The 19,589-nt window shown below is 42.8% G+C and overlaps 2 protein-coding genes across 8 annotated transcripts in view; one reads left to right on the top strand and one right to left on the bottom strand.

The window, feature by feature from the left end:
• The window catches only part of GALNT11 (polypeptide N-acetylgalactosaminyltransferase 11), a 103,340-nt gene extending 90,311 nt beyond the window's left edge, over positions 1 to 13,029 (top strand). For 5 of the 6 annotated variants that reach the window (XM_074946306.1, XM_074946310.1, XM_074946308.1 and 2 more), the window contains exon 12: positions 11,099 to 13,029. In XM_074946306.1, the coding sequence (XP_074802407.1) occupies positions 11,099 to 11,245 (147 nt within the window). In that variant the 3' untranslated portion in view covers positions 11,246 to 13,029. The remainder of the gene's footprint in view (positions 1 to 11,098) is intronic. The other variant, XM_074946305.1, reaches the window with a different exon arrangement.
• The window catches only part of KMT2C (lysine methyltransferase 2C), a 328,020-nt gene continuing 316,543 nt past the window's right edge, over positions 8,113 to 19,589 (bottom strand). Inside the window, exons 53-60 of one of the 2 annotated variants that reach the window (XM_074946303.1) lie at positions 17,734 to 18,853; positions 15,447 to 15,583; positions 14,103 to 14,245; positions 13,665 to 13,833; positions 12,338 to 12,454; positions 11,305 to 11,378; positions 10,772 to 10,880; positions 8,113 to 10,236 (exon numbers count right to left, since the gene is read on the bottom strand). In XM_074946303.1, coding sequence (XP_074802404.1) covers positions 10,144 to 10,236; positions 10,772 to 10,880; positions 11,305 to 11,378; positions 12,338 to 12,454; positions 13,665 to 13,833; positions 14,103 to 14,245; positions 15,447 to 15,583; positions 17,734 to 18,853 — 1,962 coding nt within the window. In that variant the 3' untranslated portion in view covers positions 8,113 to 10,143. The remainder of the gene's footprint in view (positions 10,237 to 10,771; positions 10,881 to 11,304; positions 11,379 to 12,337; positions 12,455 to 13,664; positions 13,834 to 14,102; positions 14,246 to 15,446; positions 15,584 to 17,733; positions 18,854 to 19,589) is intronic. The other variant, XM_074946304.1, reaches the window with a different exon arrangement.

Here is a 19,589-nt window from a genome sequence, read left to right as displayed (position 1 = left end):
TTCTTCCAAAGCTGTGGAAATACTCCAGCAACCGATTATTGTCAGTAAGACAACAACTTGATATCATATGTACATAACCTTATAGTAATTATTTGTCCAACTCTCCCTTTAAGGAAACATTTCAATTGGTTACAAATTGTGTTCCCGTTACCAGGCTGGGTTAAATGAGGAGAGAAGCTGCTCACAAAAAGAAAATTGTCAGGTAAGAACCATCTCATTCTGCTGCACAACGTCTCTCCTCATTCGTCACTGATGGGAAGTAGCAAGCAGCGAATCACAGAAGTAGGGAGGGAAAGGATAAGCAGAGATTTAATTATTATCAGAGTAGACAGGAAAAAAATAGACCCCATCTCACCATCCCCCACCACCTAACCTGTATAGACCAAGAGCTTTGTGATCTAAGGAATTGTTTGGGAACCAACCCAGTAGCACCTTCCTAACCATGGATGTCTCTGTGGAGGAACAGAAACCTACTTTGCACATGTTCCTCAGATCATGATTTGCGGACTTCAGTAACTCAGCCAGATGTTCTGGGTCTGTGACAGGAGTTGGTGGGTGAGGTTCTGTGGCTGCAATGTTGCAGGAGGTCAGACTAGATAATTATGATGGTCCCGTCTGGCCTGAAAGTCTATGAGGCTCATACACTTTTCCCTTACAATGCCACTAGGAACCTTGTAGGGAGCATTGACTTCTTCACAAATAGTTTTCCAGATGCCTAGCATGCCAATTGGTGCAGAATTTTTTTTTAACATTTTGCCTGCAGCTTCTTTGAGGCCCTATGGCCCTGGCATTATGGATAGAATGAGATTAGTGGGGTACAGCTGGCATATGTACTCTGTAGTGCATGAAATATATCAGTAGAGTTCTAGGAATGCCCTTTTATGCCATAGCTTCCAAAGGGGGTACTGCAGATTAGAACAAAATAATTGTTTTGAACTGAAAGGAACTACAAGAATAACCTTTTCTCACAACAAAATTAGTCTCATTTTTGTATAGATAGAGAAACTAATGCTGAACCCTGACTTTGGAGGCGACGACACCTAAAAAGGCCAGCCAGAGGTTTCTGTGTCTTTCTGATTAATCTTGACACCTGATGATACTCAAATGGGGAATCTGATGTGCCTGCTAAAAGAACGCTATGAAGACTAACCAATTTATTTGAGCATGAGCTTTCGTGAGCTACAGCTCACTTCATTGGATGCATACTGTGGAAACTGCAGAAGACATTATATACACAGAGACCATGAAACAATACCTCCTCCCACCCCACTCTCCTGCTGGTAATAGCTTATCTAAAGTGATCATCAAGTTGGGCCATTTCCAGCACAAATCCAGGTTTTCTCACCCTCTGCCCCCCCCCCACACAAACTCACTCTCCTGCTGGTAATAGCCCATCCAAAGTGACCACTCTCTTCACAATGTATTTGTGGACCTGGATTTGTGCAGGAAATGGCCCACCTTGATTATCATACACATTGTGAAGAGAGTGGTCACTTTGGATGGGCTATTACCAGCAGGAGAGTGAGTTTGTGTGTGTGGGGGAGGAGGTATTGTTTCATGGTCTCTGTGTGTATATAATGTCTTCTGCAGTTTCCACAGTATGCATCCGATGAAGTGAGCTGTAGCTCACGAAAGCTCATGCTCAAATAAATTGGTTAGTCTCTAAGGTGCCACAAGTACTCCTTTTCTTTTTGCGAATACAGACTAACACGGCTGTTACTTTGAAACCTGTCGCTATGAAGACTGTTATCTGCTGCTCTATGGTGCTTGTTTGTAGGGCTCCAATCAACCATACTCCAGAAACTCTAGTGTAGCCAAGATCACCAGAACGTTATGGTCATTATTATTTGTATCACAGTAGCATCTAGAGGCCAGGGCCCCACTGTGCTGGCCACTGTACAGAGACAGTTCCTGTCCCAAAGAGCTTTCTGTTTCCCCTCTCATCAAAATATAGCTTGACCAGATCAATAAATGAAATTTCCTGGTTGAGTTTTTTCTGGATATCAAAAAGCATTGGTGAGGCTAATGAAGAATCCCTGAACTACACTTCTCTTCAAACATCCGGGTGTTAACTGTAGGTTGCCTGCCTCTGGAGGAAAGAGTCCCTGCTTCAAACAGATCTGGTGTTTTCTGCGGTTGCTCTGGAGGTTCTGTGGCTGTCTATCAAGTCTGAAGTGCTTTCTGGGCTAGTGGGGGAATAGGCGGAGAACTTCAGCTCTCCCTTTTCCTCTTTTCTTCATAGAATCATATAATATCAGGGTTGGAAGGGACCTCAGGAGGTCATCTAGTCCAACCCCCTGCTCAAAGCAGGACCAATCCCCAACTAAATCATCCCAACCAGGGCTTTGTCAAGCCTGACCTTAAAAAACCTCTAAGGAAGGAGATTCCACCACCTCCCTAGGTAACACATTCCAGTGTTTCACCACCCTCCTAGTGAAAAAGTTTTTCCTAATATCCAACCTAAACCTCCCGCACTGCAACTTGAGACCATTACTCCTTGTTCTGTCATCAGCTACCACTGAGAACAGTCAAGATCCATTCTCTTTGGAACCCCCTTTCAGCTAGTTGAAAGCAGCTATCAAATCCCCCCTCATTCTTCTCTTCCGCAGATTAAACAATCCCAGTTCCCTCAGCCTCTCCTCATAAGTCATGTGTTCCAGTCCCCTAATCATTTTTGTTGCCCTCTGCTGGATGTTTTCTAATTTTTCCACATCCTTCTTGTAGTGTGGGACCCAAAACTGGACACAGTACTCCAGATGAGGCCTCACCAATGTTGAATAGAGGGGAATGATCACGTCCCTCGATCTGCTGGCAATGTCCCTACGTATGCATCCCAAAATGCTATTGGCCTTCTTGGCAACAAGGGCACACTGTTGACTCATATCCAGCTTCTCGTCCACTGTAACCCCTACGTCCTTTTCTGCAGAGCTGCTGCCAAGCCATTCGGTCCCTAGTCTGTAGCGGTGCATGGGGTTCTTCTGTCCTAAGTGCAGGACTCTGCACTTGTCCTTGTTGAACCTCATCAGATTTCTTTTGGCCCAATCCTCTAATTTGTCTAGGTCCCTCTGTATCCTATCCCTACCCTCCAGCGTATCTACCTCTCCTCCCAGTTTAGTGCCATCTGCAAACTTGCTGAGGGTGCAATCCACACCATCCTCCAGATCATTAAGGAAGATATTGAACAAAACCGGCCCCAGGACCGACCCTTGGGGCACTCCACTTGATACCGGCTACCAACTAGACATGGAGCCATTGATCACTACCCGTTGAGCCTGACAATCTAGCCAATTTTCTGTCCACCTTATAATCCATTCATCCAGCCCATACTACTTTAACTTGCTGGCAAGAATACTGTGGGAGACCGTGTCAAAAGCTTTGCTAAAGTCAAGGAACAATATGTCCACCGCTTTCCCCTCATCCACAGAGCTAGTTATCTCGTCATAGAAGGCAATTAGATTTGTCAGGCATGACTTGCTCTTGGTGAATCCATGCTGACTGTTCCTGATCACTTTCCTTTCCTCTAAGTGCTTCAGAATTGATTCCTTGAGGACCTGCTCCATGATTTTTCTAGGGACTGAGATGAGGCTGATTGGCCTGTAGTTCCCAGGATCCTCCTTCTTCCCTTTTTTAAAGATGGGCACTACATTCACCTTTTTCCAGTTGTCCGGGACTTCCCCCGATTGCCATGAGTTTTCAAAGATAACGGCCAATGGCTCTGCAATCACATCCGCCAGCTCCTTTAGCACTCCCGGATGCAGCGCATCCGGCCCCATGGACTTGTGCTCGTCCAGCTTTTCTAAATAGTCCCGAACCACTTCTTTCTCCACAGAGGGCTGGTCACCTCCTCCCCGTGCTGTGCTGCCTAGTGCAGTAGTCTGGGAGCTGACCTTGTCTGTGAAGACAGAGGCAAAAAAAGCATTGAGTACATTAGCTTTTTCCACATCCTCTGTCACTAGGTTGCCTCCATCATTCAGTAAGGGGCCCACACTTTCCTTGACTTTCTTCTTGTTGCTAACATACCTGAAGAAACCCTTCTTGTTACTCTTAACATCTCTTGCTAGCTGCAACTCCAGGTGTAATTTGGCCTTCCTGATTTCACTCCTGCATTCCCGAGCAATATTTTTATACTCTTCCCTGGTCATTTGTCCAATCTTCCACTTCTTGTAAGCTTCTTTTTTGTGTTCAAGATCAGCAAGGATATCACCGTTAAGCTAAGCTGGTCACCTGCCATATTTACTATTCTTTCTACACATCGGGATGGTTTGTCCCTGTAACCTCAATAAGGATTCTTTAAAATACAGCCAACTCTCCTGGACTCCTTTCCCCCTCATGTTATTCTCCCAGGGGATCCTGCCCATCAGTTCCCTGAGGTTGTCAAAGTCTGCTTTTCTGAAGTCCAGGGTCCGTATTCTGCTGCTCTCCTTTCTTCCCTGTGTCAGGATCCTGAACTCAACCATCTCATGGTCACTGCCTCCCAGGTTCCCATCCACTTTAGCTTCCCCTACTAATTCTTCCCGGTTTGTGAACAGCAGGTCAAGAAGAGCTCTGCCCCTAGTTGGTTCCTCCAGCACTTGCACCAGGAAATTGTCCCCTACCCTTTCCAAAAACTTCTTGGATTGTCTGTGCACTGCTGTATTGCTCTCCCAGCAGATATCAGGGTGATTGAAGTCTCCCATGAGAACCAGGGCCTGCGATCTAGTAACTTCCATGAGTTGCCGGAAGAAAGCCTCGTCCACTTCATCCCCCTGGTCCGGTGGTCTATAGCAGACTCCCACCACGACATCACCCTTGTTGCTCACACTTCTAAACTTAATCCAGAGACACTCAGGTTTTTCTGCAGTTTCATACTTGAGCTCTGAGCAGTCATACTGCTCCCTTACATACAGTGCAACTCCCCCACCTTTTCTGCCCTGCCTGTCCTTCCTGAACAGCTTATATCCATCCATGACAGTACTCCAGTCATGTTATCCCACCAAGTCTCTGTTATTCATCCTTATGTGAACTGTCTTGAAAGGTTACAGATTTTTCTTTGCCCAGAACATTATTTCCATTGTCTCAGAGAAGCTTTGAACTCGTTACTCCCTGGTTTTGGAAGGGATGTAAACGCTCATGTTTCAATCATAATCAAACCTCTAACAGGGAATAGAGGGAAACTTTCCCTGTGAGTACCATAACTGCCCAGTACATGGTTTCTTGCACCATGTTCTGAAGCAGCTGTTACTGATTACTGTCATAGACATGATACTAGACTTGATAGACCACTGGTCTGAACCCGAGTGGCCATGTCTATATCTGTGTTCTGACAGAACAGTCAGAGTGAACCAAAATGATGTGTACTCTGTGAGCTTTTGGAAATTTGCCTTCCAGGTATGCTCCCTGCCCTGCAATGAGCCATTTGCTTGCTATTTAGATGGTTTTCCTGATTAGGTGTAGGAAAATTTTTTGGTCTAAGTGGCTACAGTTGAAACTTTAAAATTTGTGTGTAGCGTGTCTTCACTATTATATGGACTATGGGATCTTCTGAAAGGAAGGCCCTTTGTATGTCTCCCACTGGGGAGCCACTGTTGCACCAGCCTGAGGGTCCCAAAACTTAATAAATTCCTTTATGTTTTTATATAACATTTTATCAGTGGTGGTGTGTTTGCAGTACCAGCATATGTCTGTGGACCCCTCAGTTGAGGAGAGGCACTGGTACAAATACCTTGATTGTGGGACTAGCCTGCTAGATGTCCCTGGAAATCTGAAAGAATGCCTGCCTCCCCACCCCAAGCCCTGGATGGCTAGCACCCATGTAGGGTGAACAGATCACAAGAATAAAATATTGGGACACGTGGGGGAGGGGCAGCCACAGGCTCACAGCCGCCGCTGGAGTCATGGGGGAGGAAGGTGCACAGTCCCAGGAAGCCACAGGTCAGGGAATGCACGGCCCCGGCTCCGGCCTCCGCCACAAGCCGTGGGTTGGTCGGGGAGTGCACAGCCCCGGCTCCCGCCACAAGCCGGGGGCGCATGGCCCTGGCTCCTGCCGCAAAGGGGGTCTTGGGGCTGGGGGCGTGGGAGGAGGTTCGGGGTACTGACTCTGGGAGAGAGTTTGGGTGCTGGAGGGGGCTCAGGACTGGGGTTCAGGAGGGGGTATGGGCTCCAGGCAGGGCTTACTTCAGGCGTCTTCCCGGAAGTGGCGACATCTCCCTCTGGGTCCTAGGCGGAGGCATAGCCAGGCTGCTGTGCACTCTGCCTTGCCCACAGGCGCTGCCCCCGCAGCTCCCACTGGCCATGGTTCCCAGCCAATGGGAACTGCAGAGCAGGCGCTCGTGATGGGGGCCGCCCCGCTGGCGGTCTCTGCACCTAGGACCCAGAGGGAACTGGCGCCACTTCCGGGAAGCTGCGTGGAGCCGGATAGGGAGTCTGCCAGCCCTGCACCAACCGGGCGCCTGGCAAGCAACCCTACAATATCTGGACAAATAGTGTCCTGATCGTACATCGGTCAGAATGTGGGACAAAGTTAAATATTGGGACATCTGGTCACCCTACGTCCATGTCAGTACTTTAGGAGGGCCCTTGTACCACTTGGGGCTTTACTCAGAAAATCAGGAATCATTCTGAACATGGGAAGGGATTTCACTTACCTCCCTATAATCCCACGATGTGCACCTGTGTGAGAAATGGAGTCTTCGTCTGCCTCTGTTCTGGTCCCAGACTGCCCGAAGTGCTCCTTGCGCTTTGAAGTGGAGCCAGCCTACTTGGAGGTGGGGGGAGGGGAGAGAAAACCCCTTTTCCTACTCATCAGTCTCCGAGCCCCTTTCCCTGGCACAGCTAAGATTAATAGGCAGAAAACCAGATAAAAACAATTCCCATTCCCCTGCAGCCTGAAATTGGAGCTCCCTTTCCTGAGGTCCTTGGGCTGAAAGCCAGACAGGCACAATGCCCATTACTCTGCGGCCTGAGAGCGACCCTCGCAGTCGTGGCAAGCTTCTCTGCACACCCAGCTAAGCTGAAGGCTGGGGAAAGAGCAGGGAGCTGGAACACTGTGAGAGAGACTCTGTGAGGAGAAAAGTCCCAGCTACCACTCCACCAAGGTGGGAAGGACAAAGGGACTTAAACTCTGATTTTTACACTGCTTGCTCATTAACAGTACAAAATGCTGCTTTGTGAAGGAGACACTTGATTTTACCTTCCTGGGACCTGGAGTCTCTGGAGTTTGCAAGACCTGCTCTGGAACAGGCTGTGAGGGGTTCTCATCTGCACGGGAATCCTCATGCTCCTGGGCAAGGCTCTCACGGTTGAGGTTTTGGGTGGGATTTGAGGCCCTACACACCTGCCTCAACACCATGCCCTAGGAGAGAGAGGGTTAGTGTTTGTAGCAGCAGGGCATACCTCACCTCCTGAGGCTCTTGTAAAGCTGCCTACAGCACCTCTTGGATGCCTCTGAATTCCAGAGGTGTGGGGCATTAAACCATTAGTGCTGAGAGAAAATGCAACAGGAAGGGGCTCTTCTGCTGCTTTTCAGCAGTTACCAGACATCACTTTGGAGCTCTGCTGAACAGAAGAGAGGCAGCTGCCACATGTCAAGACAGCAGGCAGAAGCGGCTGGCACTACAGCTCAAGTCCCCGGGCTCTACAACACTGACATTTCACCAGAACCAGGTGGAAAGCCTAGGCTGATTGGTTGCCATGCACCCACCAGGCCTCGGGCTCACCCCAAATGCTGATGACACAACGCGGGTGGAACAATAGTTCTCTGATGTCCAGTAAGTCTGGGTGCATGGGGGAAGCCCCACTGTATCACTGAGAAAGACGAGGTGCATTGGAAGGCTTTTCCCCATTCTTTTTGCTTCCGCTTCTTAATAAATCAATCGTGGGCCCTGGAGACCCGTTCGTTGTGTAAAATGAAGGTGAAGAGATGCTGGAGGCCTTGATGTGAAGCAGCTGGGCAGTAGGGGACTGGGTGGAGGATGGCGGGCTCTTCTCTTGGCACCTCCTGCAGACTCTGCTTCTGGTGGAGGCAATACTTTGCCCCATGAGCTGAAGCTTAGGACCCCCTAACTTCAAGGGCCCAGACCTGGACGGTGTTGTGGATGCCGTGCATGGCTTTGTAGTAGATAACTCAGGATGCAGCTGGGCTTAGAGGGATGCTGGATCTGTGCCCGCTAAGAGTGGTGGTGCTCAGTGGTAGCAACAGATGAGGTTACACTGGAACAAACAGAAAACAGACGCTCCAAAATGAAAATGCGGAGGCATCATTTATAGATGTAAAATATTTTTATTTGTAAATGCTGATCTTCTAAATCTGTTTTCACAAATTCCAAAACCCATAACACTCTGTATACTTCAAAATTTTTTTTCTTTTTTTTTTTTCTTTTTTTTTGCCAACATTAGATACTATTATACAGAACAGAAAAAACTGTAGGACAAATACTGGTAGGATGTTGGAATATTGTACAAGAGAAGAAAAATATTCAAGAAACAATTTCATACAGCTATTTATCAAGAGAAAAATATATACAATTGATTTATTCTGTAAGATAAAAATACATCATGCCATATACATTACAAGTTCAGAACTGTATTACTGAATATACCAACAGTTTACAGTCCACTTTAATTGTGCACACAAAAAAACTTCATTTTTTTTTTATATTTAAACCTGTGAAGTGTCAGTACCAGAATTTTAAGTACAAAATAAAAAGCTAACCTGGTTCAAAATGCTGATTAAGTTTCTACAAGCAAACACAAAACAGTGTTTATTTTTTTAAAGAAATGTAAACAAAAACAATCCATACAAACACATTTTTAAATTACATTTTCCAAAACCTTATTGCCAGAGTCCTGCAGCTGCAAGCACAATTACATCTAATTTTTTTCCTTGTTTTTTCTTTTAAAGAAGGCTATCTATCATATTGGACTTAAGCTCCCACTACATGATCCTATTCTGTTTACATGATTTAGTGTAAGCTGAACAGTCACCTAATCGTGACTACTTTTTCTGAAGGAAAAACCACGTTCAGCCTCTATTTTGGGTGGTTTTAGCAGTTATTCACAGTTATCACAAATTGTAAGCACAAAAAAACCTGACTTAAGAAATAGGGATGCAACAATATAATACAAATAAAATAAATCAGTCTAACTTACCCAAGCGTCTATAAAAGTCATAGTTGTAATATACATGCCTTCTACCAGGCTTAAAGATTACTTTAAAAAAAAAAAAAAAAAAGGACTAATAGACCACAGTTGAGCCAGCTTTAAACATTTAAAAAAAAATCCTCTCTTTAAATTGAGATTTTGGTTATTCCATAATAATTGTAATGGCATGGTTAGTAACACATGAGATCATATTGTAACATCCCTATTGACATTTTATAATAAGCACCCGAACTGCTGCAGAGTCTGGTAGCATTTGGTCAATAACTATTTTTTTATACTGTATTTTTTTCTCAAAATATTTACACTTTTGTACAAAGTAACAGGGTTTGTTAGTTCTGCGGGTAACAGCAGCAGCTTGGCTTTCTTCTAACTTTTTTTTTTTAAAAATAGCTTCATTCACTTATTCAATAATAAATACAAAAAGTTTCTCTTATTTTACAGAAATCAAAAACTACAATAAACTGACTCATGGAATCAAGTATTTTAAATGTATTTTAGTGCAAGTTATTTTTCCCTTAGCTCTATCCCTAAGGAAGTCGTTTCAGTACATTCCTTGTTCAGTGGTGTCTACTTTTATTTAAAAATTTTCTTTAATTAGAGGGCCTGCCCCTTTATCAAATAAGGCTGTGGCCAGCACTTTGGACTTCTCCCTTTCGCTGGTGATTTCAGTCTTACATTCATATATGCCCACCTGCCCTCCAGCAGGTCAGCCATCGGTTCTTTGCCCAAATTAAACAGTTTCTCCGTAGTGAGCTCAAAAAACAAAAGTGCTGGACCATTCTGTAATTCAGTTTAACCTCCAGGCATCTGGGAAGTTAGACAGCTTCAGATTTTGCCGACTTGCTTCTGGTGCTTGTTTTACACTTGAATAGAAATTGAAACTCCCAGAAGTGATTTTATTTCCCCCCCTCCCCAGGAAGGTAAGAATTTTCTGTCGACAAAATCAAAATGTAAGTCACTTCTTCTTAGGGACAAGCAACCCTCAAAGACAGCAAGGAATGCATTCTAGTTCATCCATTTTCGGCAGTTTACAGCTCCACAGTGACATGGGATCTTGTGCTGGTCATCTTCAAAATCAAACTTATAGTCATAGCAAAGCTGGAAGAAAACAAATGTTAAGAGCGTGGTTATGAAATGTCTGGTCTGTATTCTTCACTATATCTTTGCTTGTATCTATCATTCTATACCAGCGGTTCTCAAAGTGTGGGTCGGGACCCCATTTTAATGGGGTTGCCAGGGCTGGCTTAGACATGCTGGGGTCCAGGGCTGAAGCCCAAGCCCCACCGTCCAGGGCAGAAGCCCGAGGGCAGCAGGGCCTGGGGCAGGCTCAGGCTTCTGTCCCCTCTCCTGCGGCTGTGCAGTAATTTTTGTTGTCAGAAGGGGGTCGTGATGCAATGAGGTTTGAGAACCCCTGTTCTACACTATACATTACACTAGTCAGTACATTATCTACTTTTGGGAAGTTTAATTGTTTATACTGAGGAAGGGGATGGGAATGTTGGACACCAGGATCTGTCCCAAGTCTGAGTAAGCAAGTTGCCTGTGCTAATGGTAGTACAACATACATGGTCATTTAGGGAAAAAAATAAAACTAAAGGGAACAACAAAATAAAAGCAAATGAGTAAGGTCTACCTCCTCCCCTTTCTGGATTCTCCGGTTGGAGCTGATGATAATCTTGTGTCCTCTCTCAAAAGTCACCACCTCAGCCACGCAGTTCGGTGCACATGAATGGTTAATATACCTACAAAAATAAAAGATTTGCAAAATGTATTTTTTTAAGCTATGTAATTGGACACGAATCTAAACTAAACTATAGAGTGACTTTAGCTTCAGTGTGAGCAGATTTTTCCAGCTAAAATTACATTACCCTGTACTTGTTCCTTTACCTAGAAAAATGTAAAAATAAATAAATAAATAAATAAATCAAAAGTTAAAAAGATTACATTTCTTTTTCTACAGCTGTATGTCTGCCATGACACAGTAAATCAGGGCTATGAAGAGTTAATGAGAAAGATGGCATTGCTTCAGCGGCTTAGTGTGAAGACCAGCTTAGAGAATAAGGCCATTGAAAAAAAGCACAAAATGGAATCCCTCCCCGACAGCTAGCCAAGGGAACATGGCTAATTTCCAAACATGAGATCACAGCTCTCTGGAGAGCCACCCACCTTGCAGGACCTCCTGTCAACGTAGCATCAATGACATGATCATTGTCAATGCGGAACATGTACACTCCACGATTCTGAAAGAGAGTGGGGAGAAAAGGCACTATAGATTTTACAAAAAAAAAATCGGTGATTAACACAACATGAACCATCTCCAAGTACTTTTCTGGATTCACAATTAGACGTGGCCCATTGGCTCACTAAGGAAGTACTGATTCATATATTGCACTTACTGTGTAAAAGTGGGACACTATCATTTACTCCACTACCTATGAGGAATGGATGGGCCATAAACATGATGGGCAACCTCCTGTGATTTTAATATCCCCCTCAAATAATATGCTAATACGATTTGTATAGCACCTTTCATGTAAGGTCTCAAAGTGCTTTACCAATGAATGGTCCCTCACAACATCCCGGCATTGCACAAAGAGGTCAAGCCTTACTTAAAAAGTGGTCCCTAAAAATGCAGGCTCTGACCTCTCTGCGCTTGTACAACTGTAAGATCGGTACATTACCTGACTCACTGGCGTTTGTGAGGTTTAATATATTTGGTAAGCACTCTGAGATCCTGGAATGAAAGGCACTGTAAAGGTCTAAGGTAATATTAACATCACAAGGTCATGTAGTAAGTCTGTGGCAGAGTGACGAACAGAATCAAAAGCAGAGTGGCACAGCAAAAGTGTGCCGAGTCTATAACTGAGAGGTCAATGGATTGAAACGGTCTTCTGCTAGTTCTTATGGTCTGTGTTATACAGGAAGTCAGGCTGGAAGATCACAATTGTCCCTCTGGCCTTGGAATCTATGAATTCAGGAGACCCAATTCCCAGTCCCCTGCTACAGTCACTAGACACAACACTGCCTCCCAGAATTCAAACATTCATTCACAAGAGTACTTTGACTCAGCTTCCTCAGACTGGAAGTCTTAAAATGCTGGCAACTCATCTCATTCTGTTGCATGAATACTTAAAGGAAAGGAAAGAAAAGGAACGGAACGGAACAGTAAGTAAATAATAATAATAATAATATACAATACCTGAGATTCATAAAGCTTCTCTTTCCTGTTTGCCACCTCATTACGGATGATAGTTCCAATATATTCAATGATCATGGTGTGCTTTTCAATGTCTCTAGCAGCATATAAGCCCAGGCCCTACAAAGGGAATACTGTGTGATTTAGAACTGGAGAATCAATGCACATTTACATTTGATTCCTTTGGTGTGCCCCCAAGCCATGCTTGGAGAAAATCTATATCTACACATGCAGAAATGATACATAATGAAAGATAAAAAGTGACACGGTTGAAAAAACACAAAAACACAAAAACACAGGTTTGCTGTCAGCAAATACAAACAGCGACCTTAGCTCCAGCATATATACACATTCAATATGTTTAACATATACAATTGGAAATATAAACAGTGATATATTAAGTGACATATTTACCCAGAAAACAGGAAAAGCAGAGTATATGAGCAACATGGCTGAATTAATATACACTTTTAAAGTTTAAAACAGAGAACTATCTGAGCAATTACATTCTGTGATTTCTTCACTTCTTCATCTCCTGATTTGTTGTGATTTTAACTATACAGCTTTAATGATGCAAAATCAGTTTTCTGCATTTAATTTCCTAGTTTTTTTAAAATAAGAGAAAATGCTTTGCAATTATTTATCTTGCAGCAATTGAGCTAGTAGGCTTCTTACTCTAGAGTTATTTGACTTATGCAGAGATTGTGAATTCCTTGAACAATAAAGAGTACTTTCTAGCACCAAATAATTCAAATGTGTGCTATGGTGTTTTATCCATTTAAATAATCTTCCACAGTCCAACCTAAAATATACAGCAAATATATACAAGGCATGTTATACAGATTTGGCAACACGTTCAGTGGAGCTGAACATCTGGGAGGTTTGCAGAAGTCAATAAATTGACTGTTTAATTGTATTAACATGACAAAGTATTTTACTCAACATCCTGGACTCGCATTATTTCTGTTCTCCATTTTTTAATGAGCTAGCTTGGTCTAAAATTAGTCACTAGATATGCAGATGATCCTCCCACTGCTGCTGGTAAAAAAGATTCTGTATATTTTAGTTTCTTCACTAAACTGCATTTTGTTTTTGAGAAAAAAGTTAAAAGGACCTAACCAGTAAAACAACACAACTCAGTTTTGCAAGCTAGGGCTTCAGTCAATTAAAAAAAAAAAAGATTTAAATTAAACGACCACCTTTGTTACATACAATAGATGGAAACTGATCACCACACATATGCCGTAAATTCCCTTCAGACCCTCTACAGACTGTAGGGAATTGTATTTAGGAATAAAAATCTCAAAAATACAGCTATATTGTAACTGACCTGAATCCGAGAGCGAGCCAGATACACATTGGATTTCCATTCAGTCTTCATTTTACGGTACTGGGAGGACTTGGAATGGACAAACTGTTTACTGTAAGGCGCATTTAGCTCTCCTGTCACTGTGCTCTGAAATGACTTTGAGGTGCTGGTGCTATTCAAGGTGTGAGGCCTGCAGGAATTGGGCATATAACAGAAAAAAATACAAGGAAAACTGAAGATTTCTCCGAATAAAACCACAAGCTGAATTTTATTAAAACTTCTTTCAGACAAACATACACTTAAAGCCAGCTAGCATAGACAACAAAGCGGTTCCTTTGATTCAGGCATGCACATACACAGCCAAAGACAACAGGGTTTGTAAGCAGCAGACAAAAGCACAAATAACCCTAAGCAGCCTATAAACCCTGGGCTGTACTATGTGAAGTTAAAACAAAATACCTTAACACAAACCTCTTGACATGGGTACTCATTTTAGGCTCAGCACGGGCACAGCCTGTGGGGTTGATGGCAAGAGGAAGTTCCATTAAAGGGTTTCGGCCATATCGGAAAGTGTAGTTCTCACAACCCTCAACCCCAGGAAGCTGTAAGAAACAAAGTAATCACATGTTAACACATCAGAAAAACATCCACACAGTAGTCTGTCTTTTTAAACCTGGCACAGGCAAAGCGCTCACAGTTGCTCAGACTTAAGACTTGACACTTCTGATCAACCTTCTGTAGCATTTCCTTGACAAAAAGCTGTTTTGACTCTTATCTATATTCCATCAGACTAACTAATTTGCAAATATAGAAATATGGAGAGAGACACTGAGTCTTAGCAAAACTCCCTTTTCCTCCTGGCTAATTTTCTCTGAAGAACATGTGGTGAGAGCAGGGTGTGGCATGCTTCCATAACACAGCAGACGCTTCCCCTGTAATGCACTATTTTTCGGGTGTGCGTTATGAGTAAAGATGGTAGAAAGTTTTTGTTCAGAAAATTATCTCACCACACAATGAGGAAATTTCAATTTTAATGACAAATTTTGATTTTTCCATGGGAAATTTCAAAACATTTTTTGTTTTAGGTCAGCTTAATGCTTTGGTTTGGTTTTGGAAATCACAAAATTTTGGCTTTCAAATGTTCAGTTTTTGGATTTTCAGGTTCTTCTTTCCTGAAAATGTATGTAAAGTGTAAGAAGGTGGAGGAAAAAAGAAATCTTACTTTCTCACACCTTCTTACTGTTTTCCTTCTGCTGTGTGTGTGTGTGATTGATCCAGTAACTCTTGTGTGTTACATGCAGCACATTTATTTGCTACAACCTTTCATGTTCTCAACGGAACAAAACAGAACTCCAAATGAAGAATCAAATGGAACCTCTTCGTATTAGGGTTAATCACCTGGGGGAAGTGCATGCTGGATTTCCCCAACTGCCCACCTTCCGCCAGCGGTTAGGTTGGGAGAGGGTAACTTTGGTTTCCCCTGGGGACTACAGGCCTGCTGGCTGACGTTGCACCAAATCATTCGGTCTCTGGCCACTCTGCTAATCCTTTCTTGGAGTAGTTCCACCCACTCTTTGAATGGCACTGGCACCCAACAGGCTCCCAGGTGGAGGGGAGGTTGACACTGCCATGTGGAATTTCCCTCCCCGCAGACACTCCAAGGGCCCCTGTGGCCTGTTTCACAATTGCAGAAGCTTCACGAATATGTATGTGATAAATGTATGATTTTCATCTGAGATGTTCTAAATTGTTGTAAACCTTTAATTAGAGTAAGAGTCCCGAACTGTTGCAGCAATGACTCACTGATTCAGCAATTCTTGCCACGGCAGAGACTGTCAAACCAAAGAGGTCTTCACCCTTCAAATATCCAGGAAAGAGCTGTAGCATTTCAGATTCTTTTCTAACAGATGCAACAGGCTCCAAGATTTTATCCCACACACCTACATGACCACATGGAAAAAGATTATAATGAGCAAATAAAGAAAGCCCACAGACACTGTAGTTATACCTAACAAGTAAGGAAATTGGAGGAGGACACCTATAATGAAAAAGGCCACAGAGTACCAAAAGTTGATTTTATATCTAAAGGGAACAACTTAATGAAATAAAATATCCCACTTCACCATGGTGTTAAAGTCTGAAATGGAGACTCATTTGGGTAGTTATGTTCTGCTGAGTACTCTCAGACAGTGTTGTGTCTCTATTAAACTTCTCTTGATTTTGAGGAATGTGACAAACACTTGAGCACTGGATAAAAACTTTTAGATCACTAATTCCATATTACAAATTCCTACTCATGTAATCAGGCAGCTAAGTTTCTCCTGCTAAACATTTTAAAAATGACCACAAAGTAAATAAAGTTTCCTTAAATAAATGGAATTTTCCACTTCCTTAAGTTGATGATTTTTTCTCTCTTCCTGTCCCAGATGTCTCATGGTGGTATAATATGTTGTTATGGAGGGAATCAAAGATCTGAGTTTGAGACTCCAGCTCAGTTCCTTTCTCACCACCCAAGAATTGCTTGGGATGCTGTAGAGACAGCATGCTTAGCTGAAGAAAGCAACTTTAGTCAGTTTGCTAGGACCCTCTCGCTAGTTTTCAGGAGAGGTATTAATAGACTAGAGAGTGCATCTTTAACCCATAAGATGGATGCACATTTGGCTAATGGTGAAGGTAGGACATAGCGGTGGTGGCAATGTAGCAAGGATTCTTTCAGCTCCAAGGATCCCATAACCTCCAAGATCCCTGATGTCACCAATCACACAGCTGACAAACATGTCCCCATTCTTCTATCCAGCCAATTCTCATAACTATCATCTGAGCCCAAAGGGGTCCTTGGAGGTCAGTCAGAGCCTTAAAAATCCATCAGTTTTCTCTGACATTCACCACCCCACTTGGGATTCTGCACAGCAGTTCAAGAGCAGTGAATCATGCTCCCTTCATAGCTTGACAATGCCACTGAACAATTAGTTAAATGGGTCTCTGTTGAACACCACAAGATATTTTTATTTTCATCAGGGTCTGAGTGCACTGCTTACTTCTAGTGCCTCCATGCCCAGAAAGTGACTAAAACCAGGAGATGGATCCATGACTAGTATAATACTGCTGAGCTGGCTAAACATACTTTCAAGTATGGGTCTACTCCGAAAAGAGACTATGTAAAAAACATCTTTGTAATTTGACAGATGTGTGCGCGTATTCAGACTCAATTCTACCTCAGTGACAAAAATATTCATGTTAGCCCTGCAAAGCTAACACAGCTAAGACTGAGTGAGCTGGATTCTATTACAATTTGTAAATCATGTACAGAACAGTTTAGTAAGTTGGAGCTGGTTATGTCTGTGCAAGCCACTGCAGGCATAATTGACAATAATGGGGTTGCACAGGTGTAAATAGCAGGTGTTATGTGTGAGAAAGAAATGAGCTTGGCTCTCAGAGCCTAGGCTGTGTTTGCACAGCTGGTAGCTGGAAACAAAGATCTTTTTACTTGTAGCTTGAACACGTCTGATCTGGAGATCATTGAGCCAGAATGAAAATAGAACCGCAAAAGGTCATATTTAGAAAGCCACTTTTCAGAGCAGAAATACACACAAAATATTTTTTTTTATTTTGTCCAATGTCATGTTTATCGTTTTGGCTTCTTTATGAGCTTGTTGCAAGTATCCTTTCTTCCTCATTTTATTTGTAGTGCACATTACTGTTTTATCTGTCTAGGACGGTTATTCTACAGCCCCCATCACTACTGCATCTCAGAAGTTTCATCTTTGAAATGCACAATACTGGGTAAGTATAGTACAGCTCACAGTGCTGGAAGTACAGCCTTGGAACATTGGTATAGAGATTACATCACGCAGTAGAGTTAGCAAATGATTAGGCACCAGATAAATAATTTTTCGATTCTACAATGGAAGTTGAAATTGTGAAACCCAAGTCTCACATTACTGAGCATGAAATAGAAACAAAACAAGAAAGGTACGCAGGAAAACAAGTGCATGCAATATTTATCTGAAACATTTACTGTACATATGATGTAAAAGGAAACTGTATAGTCATGAAAGCCTTCTGTTGAGTTTACATAATTCTGGTTTACCTTTCGGTGTTGAATCAGTAAGAACCAGATCATCATGACCTTGCTCAACAATCCTGATCACGAACACTGGAAAGCCATCCTTCTCCTCAATAGAACACAGATACCGACAGCGCCTGTTTGCATATCGCATGCTCCAATACAACCGGCTGGCCTCATATCCAACAGGGAAGAGAGCTTTCGAAGAGTGGAATGCCTGCATCTGTTGCGGCAGCAGCTGACCAATAGTGTGGAAGATCAGGCTTCCTACACGGAAAGTGTGCTCACGTTCTCCCCGCTGTACTATACTAGCAATTTGCCGCACCTCATCACGCTGAACGTAGACCCTCCTGAAAACTGCAAAGTAACTAAGTTCTTGCTCATGAGCTCCCTTTGGTTTGTGCATGGGGCAAAGCATGGTTTTGTCTTTAAAGAACATGCATTGTGCTTTAATGGCACAGGTAAAGTGATAAATATTGGTGCATCTTAACCTGTGACAACTGCTGGTGGCGCCCATTTTGTGACAGAACATGCATTTCATTTGCAAGCCTCTTCGCAGTGCTAGTTCCACGTTAATTAAGGCACCAGCCTGTGTCTCATAGACCTCTGTAGACCAAAGAGCACAGTTCAAATGGACCCAAAGGTCTAAGTCAAGGTTAAGAAGCCTTGCTGGTCCATCTGTTAGTCCATCACCCTCTTCATGACAGAAGCAACATTTTCTGTAGTCTTTAGGCACAGGGTCAGGTTTAAGGGTTGTGCCCAGTTTCTTGAGAAACTCATCTATCTCCTCTTCACCGGGGGGTTTGAATGATCCTTTAGGAATCACAACCTGAATGTTCCATTTTTTCCATTTCATTCCTCTCCATTTCTTACTTAGAGGTCGACAATCATCAAGGCTACTGTGTATTGTTTTTAATCTAGGTTTTAGCTTCACTGTTACTTTAAGCTCATCTGACTTCGCCTCTACCTTGGCTGCTTCAAATGCAGGAGGGAACGTTATAGGGGGTGATGAAGGTGGAGAAACTTTTTCCTGCAGCTGGGGGAGACAATGTACATCTAAAGTGGAGATGTTGTTGCTGTACTGATGGAATGCTTTAGGTGGCATTTCTTTCATCAGTGACTGTGGGAAAGATGGAATTGAGTCCTGAGAAATAAATAGAAAAAAGGCTCTTAAAAATGTATTCCAAATTGAACAACAAATATCCCCCAATAATGTTTTCAGGTCAGACTGAAGAGAAGGAAGGGGTGAGTTTAGAGCACATAAGGTAATTTGTCAGGTTGTTGTGTCATACGACAAAATAAGTTATCTTGATTCATTGGTACCATGGCTTGTGTTGCTCACAGAGCAGTATTTTAATAATTTTGCAGCTTTACTTTTGCTCCAGTAAGTCCAGAGTATGGGTCCTCTCCTCTTTCTCGACATTTTTAAAAACGAAATAGCAAGTGGTTTAGATTGCGGCACCCAATAGATTTACATCATCTTTATTTTTAGGAAGCTTCAGACAAAGTTATATAAAAATCTCTAAATATGGGTCAGGAGACAAATTATTAACAGATAGGAACTAGTAAGATGGCAGAGAAAGATAAATGCTGGGAATTAAAGGACTGTATTTTTCATGGAAGTTGGTGAGGAGTGGAATCCTTCAGGGACAAATACACTATTAAAAAAGAAAGGTCAAATTATATAACGAGATCTACATTTGCAGATGGATTTCAAAATAGGGGCAGGATTAGGACTCAGAGAGACTGATGTGTTTTTTAGGGCCATCTTGAAAAACTAAATGAAAAGATGCAGAGGCAGAATATGAAATTTAATTGTTTAAGAATAAAGTGATGCACCTGGGTAGAAATAATGTCCAAGATAAGTACAATTCAACTAG

This window comes from Natator depressus, chromosome 2, assembly GCF_965152275.1.
Source record: "Natator depressus isolate rNatDep1 chromosome 2, rNatDep2.hap1, whole genome shotgun sequence".
Classification (NCBI taxonomy): Eukaryota; Metazoa; Chordata; order Testudines; family Cheloniidae; genus Natator; species Natator depressus.
Note: the sequence above shows the minus strand (reverse complement) of the source record. Positions and strands in the feature narration are given on the sequence as shown.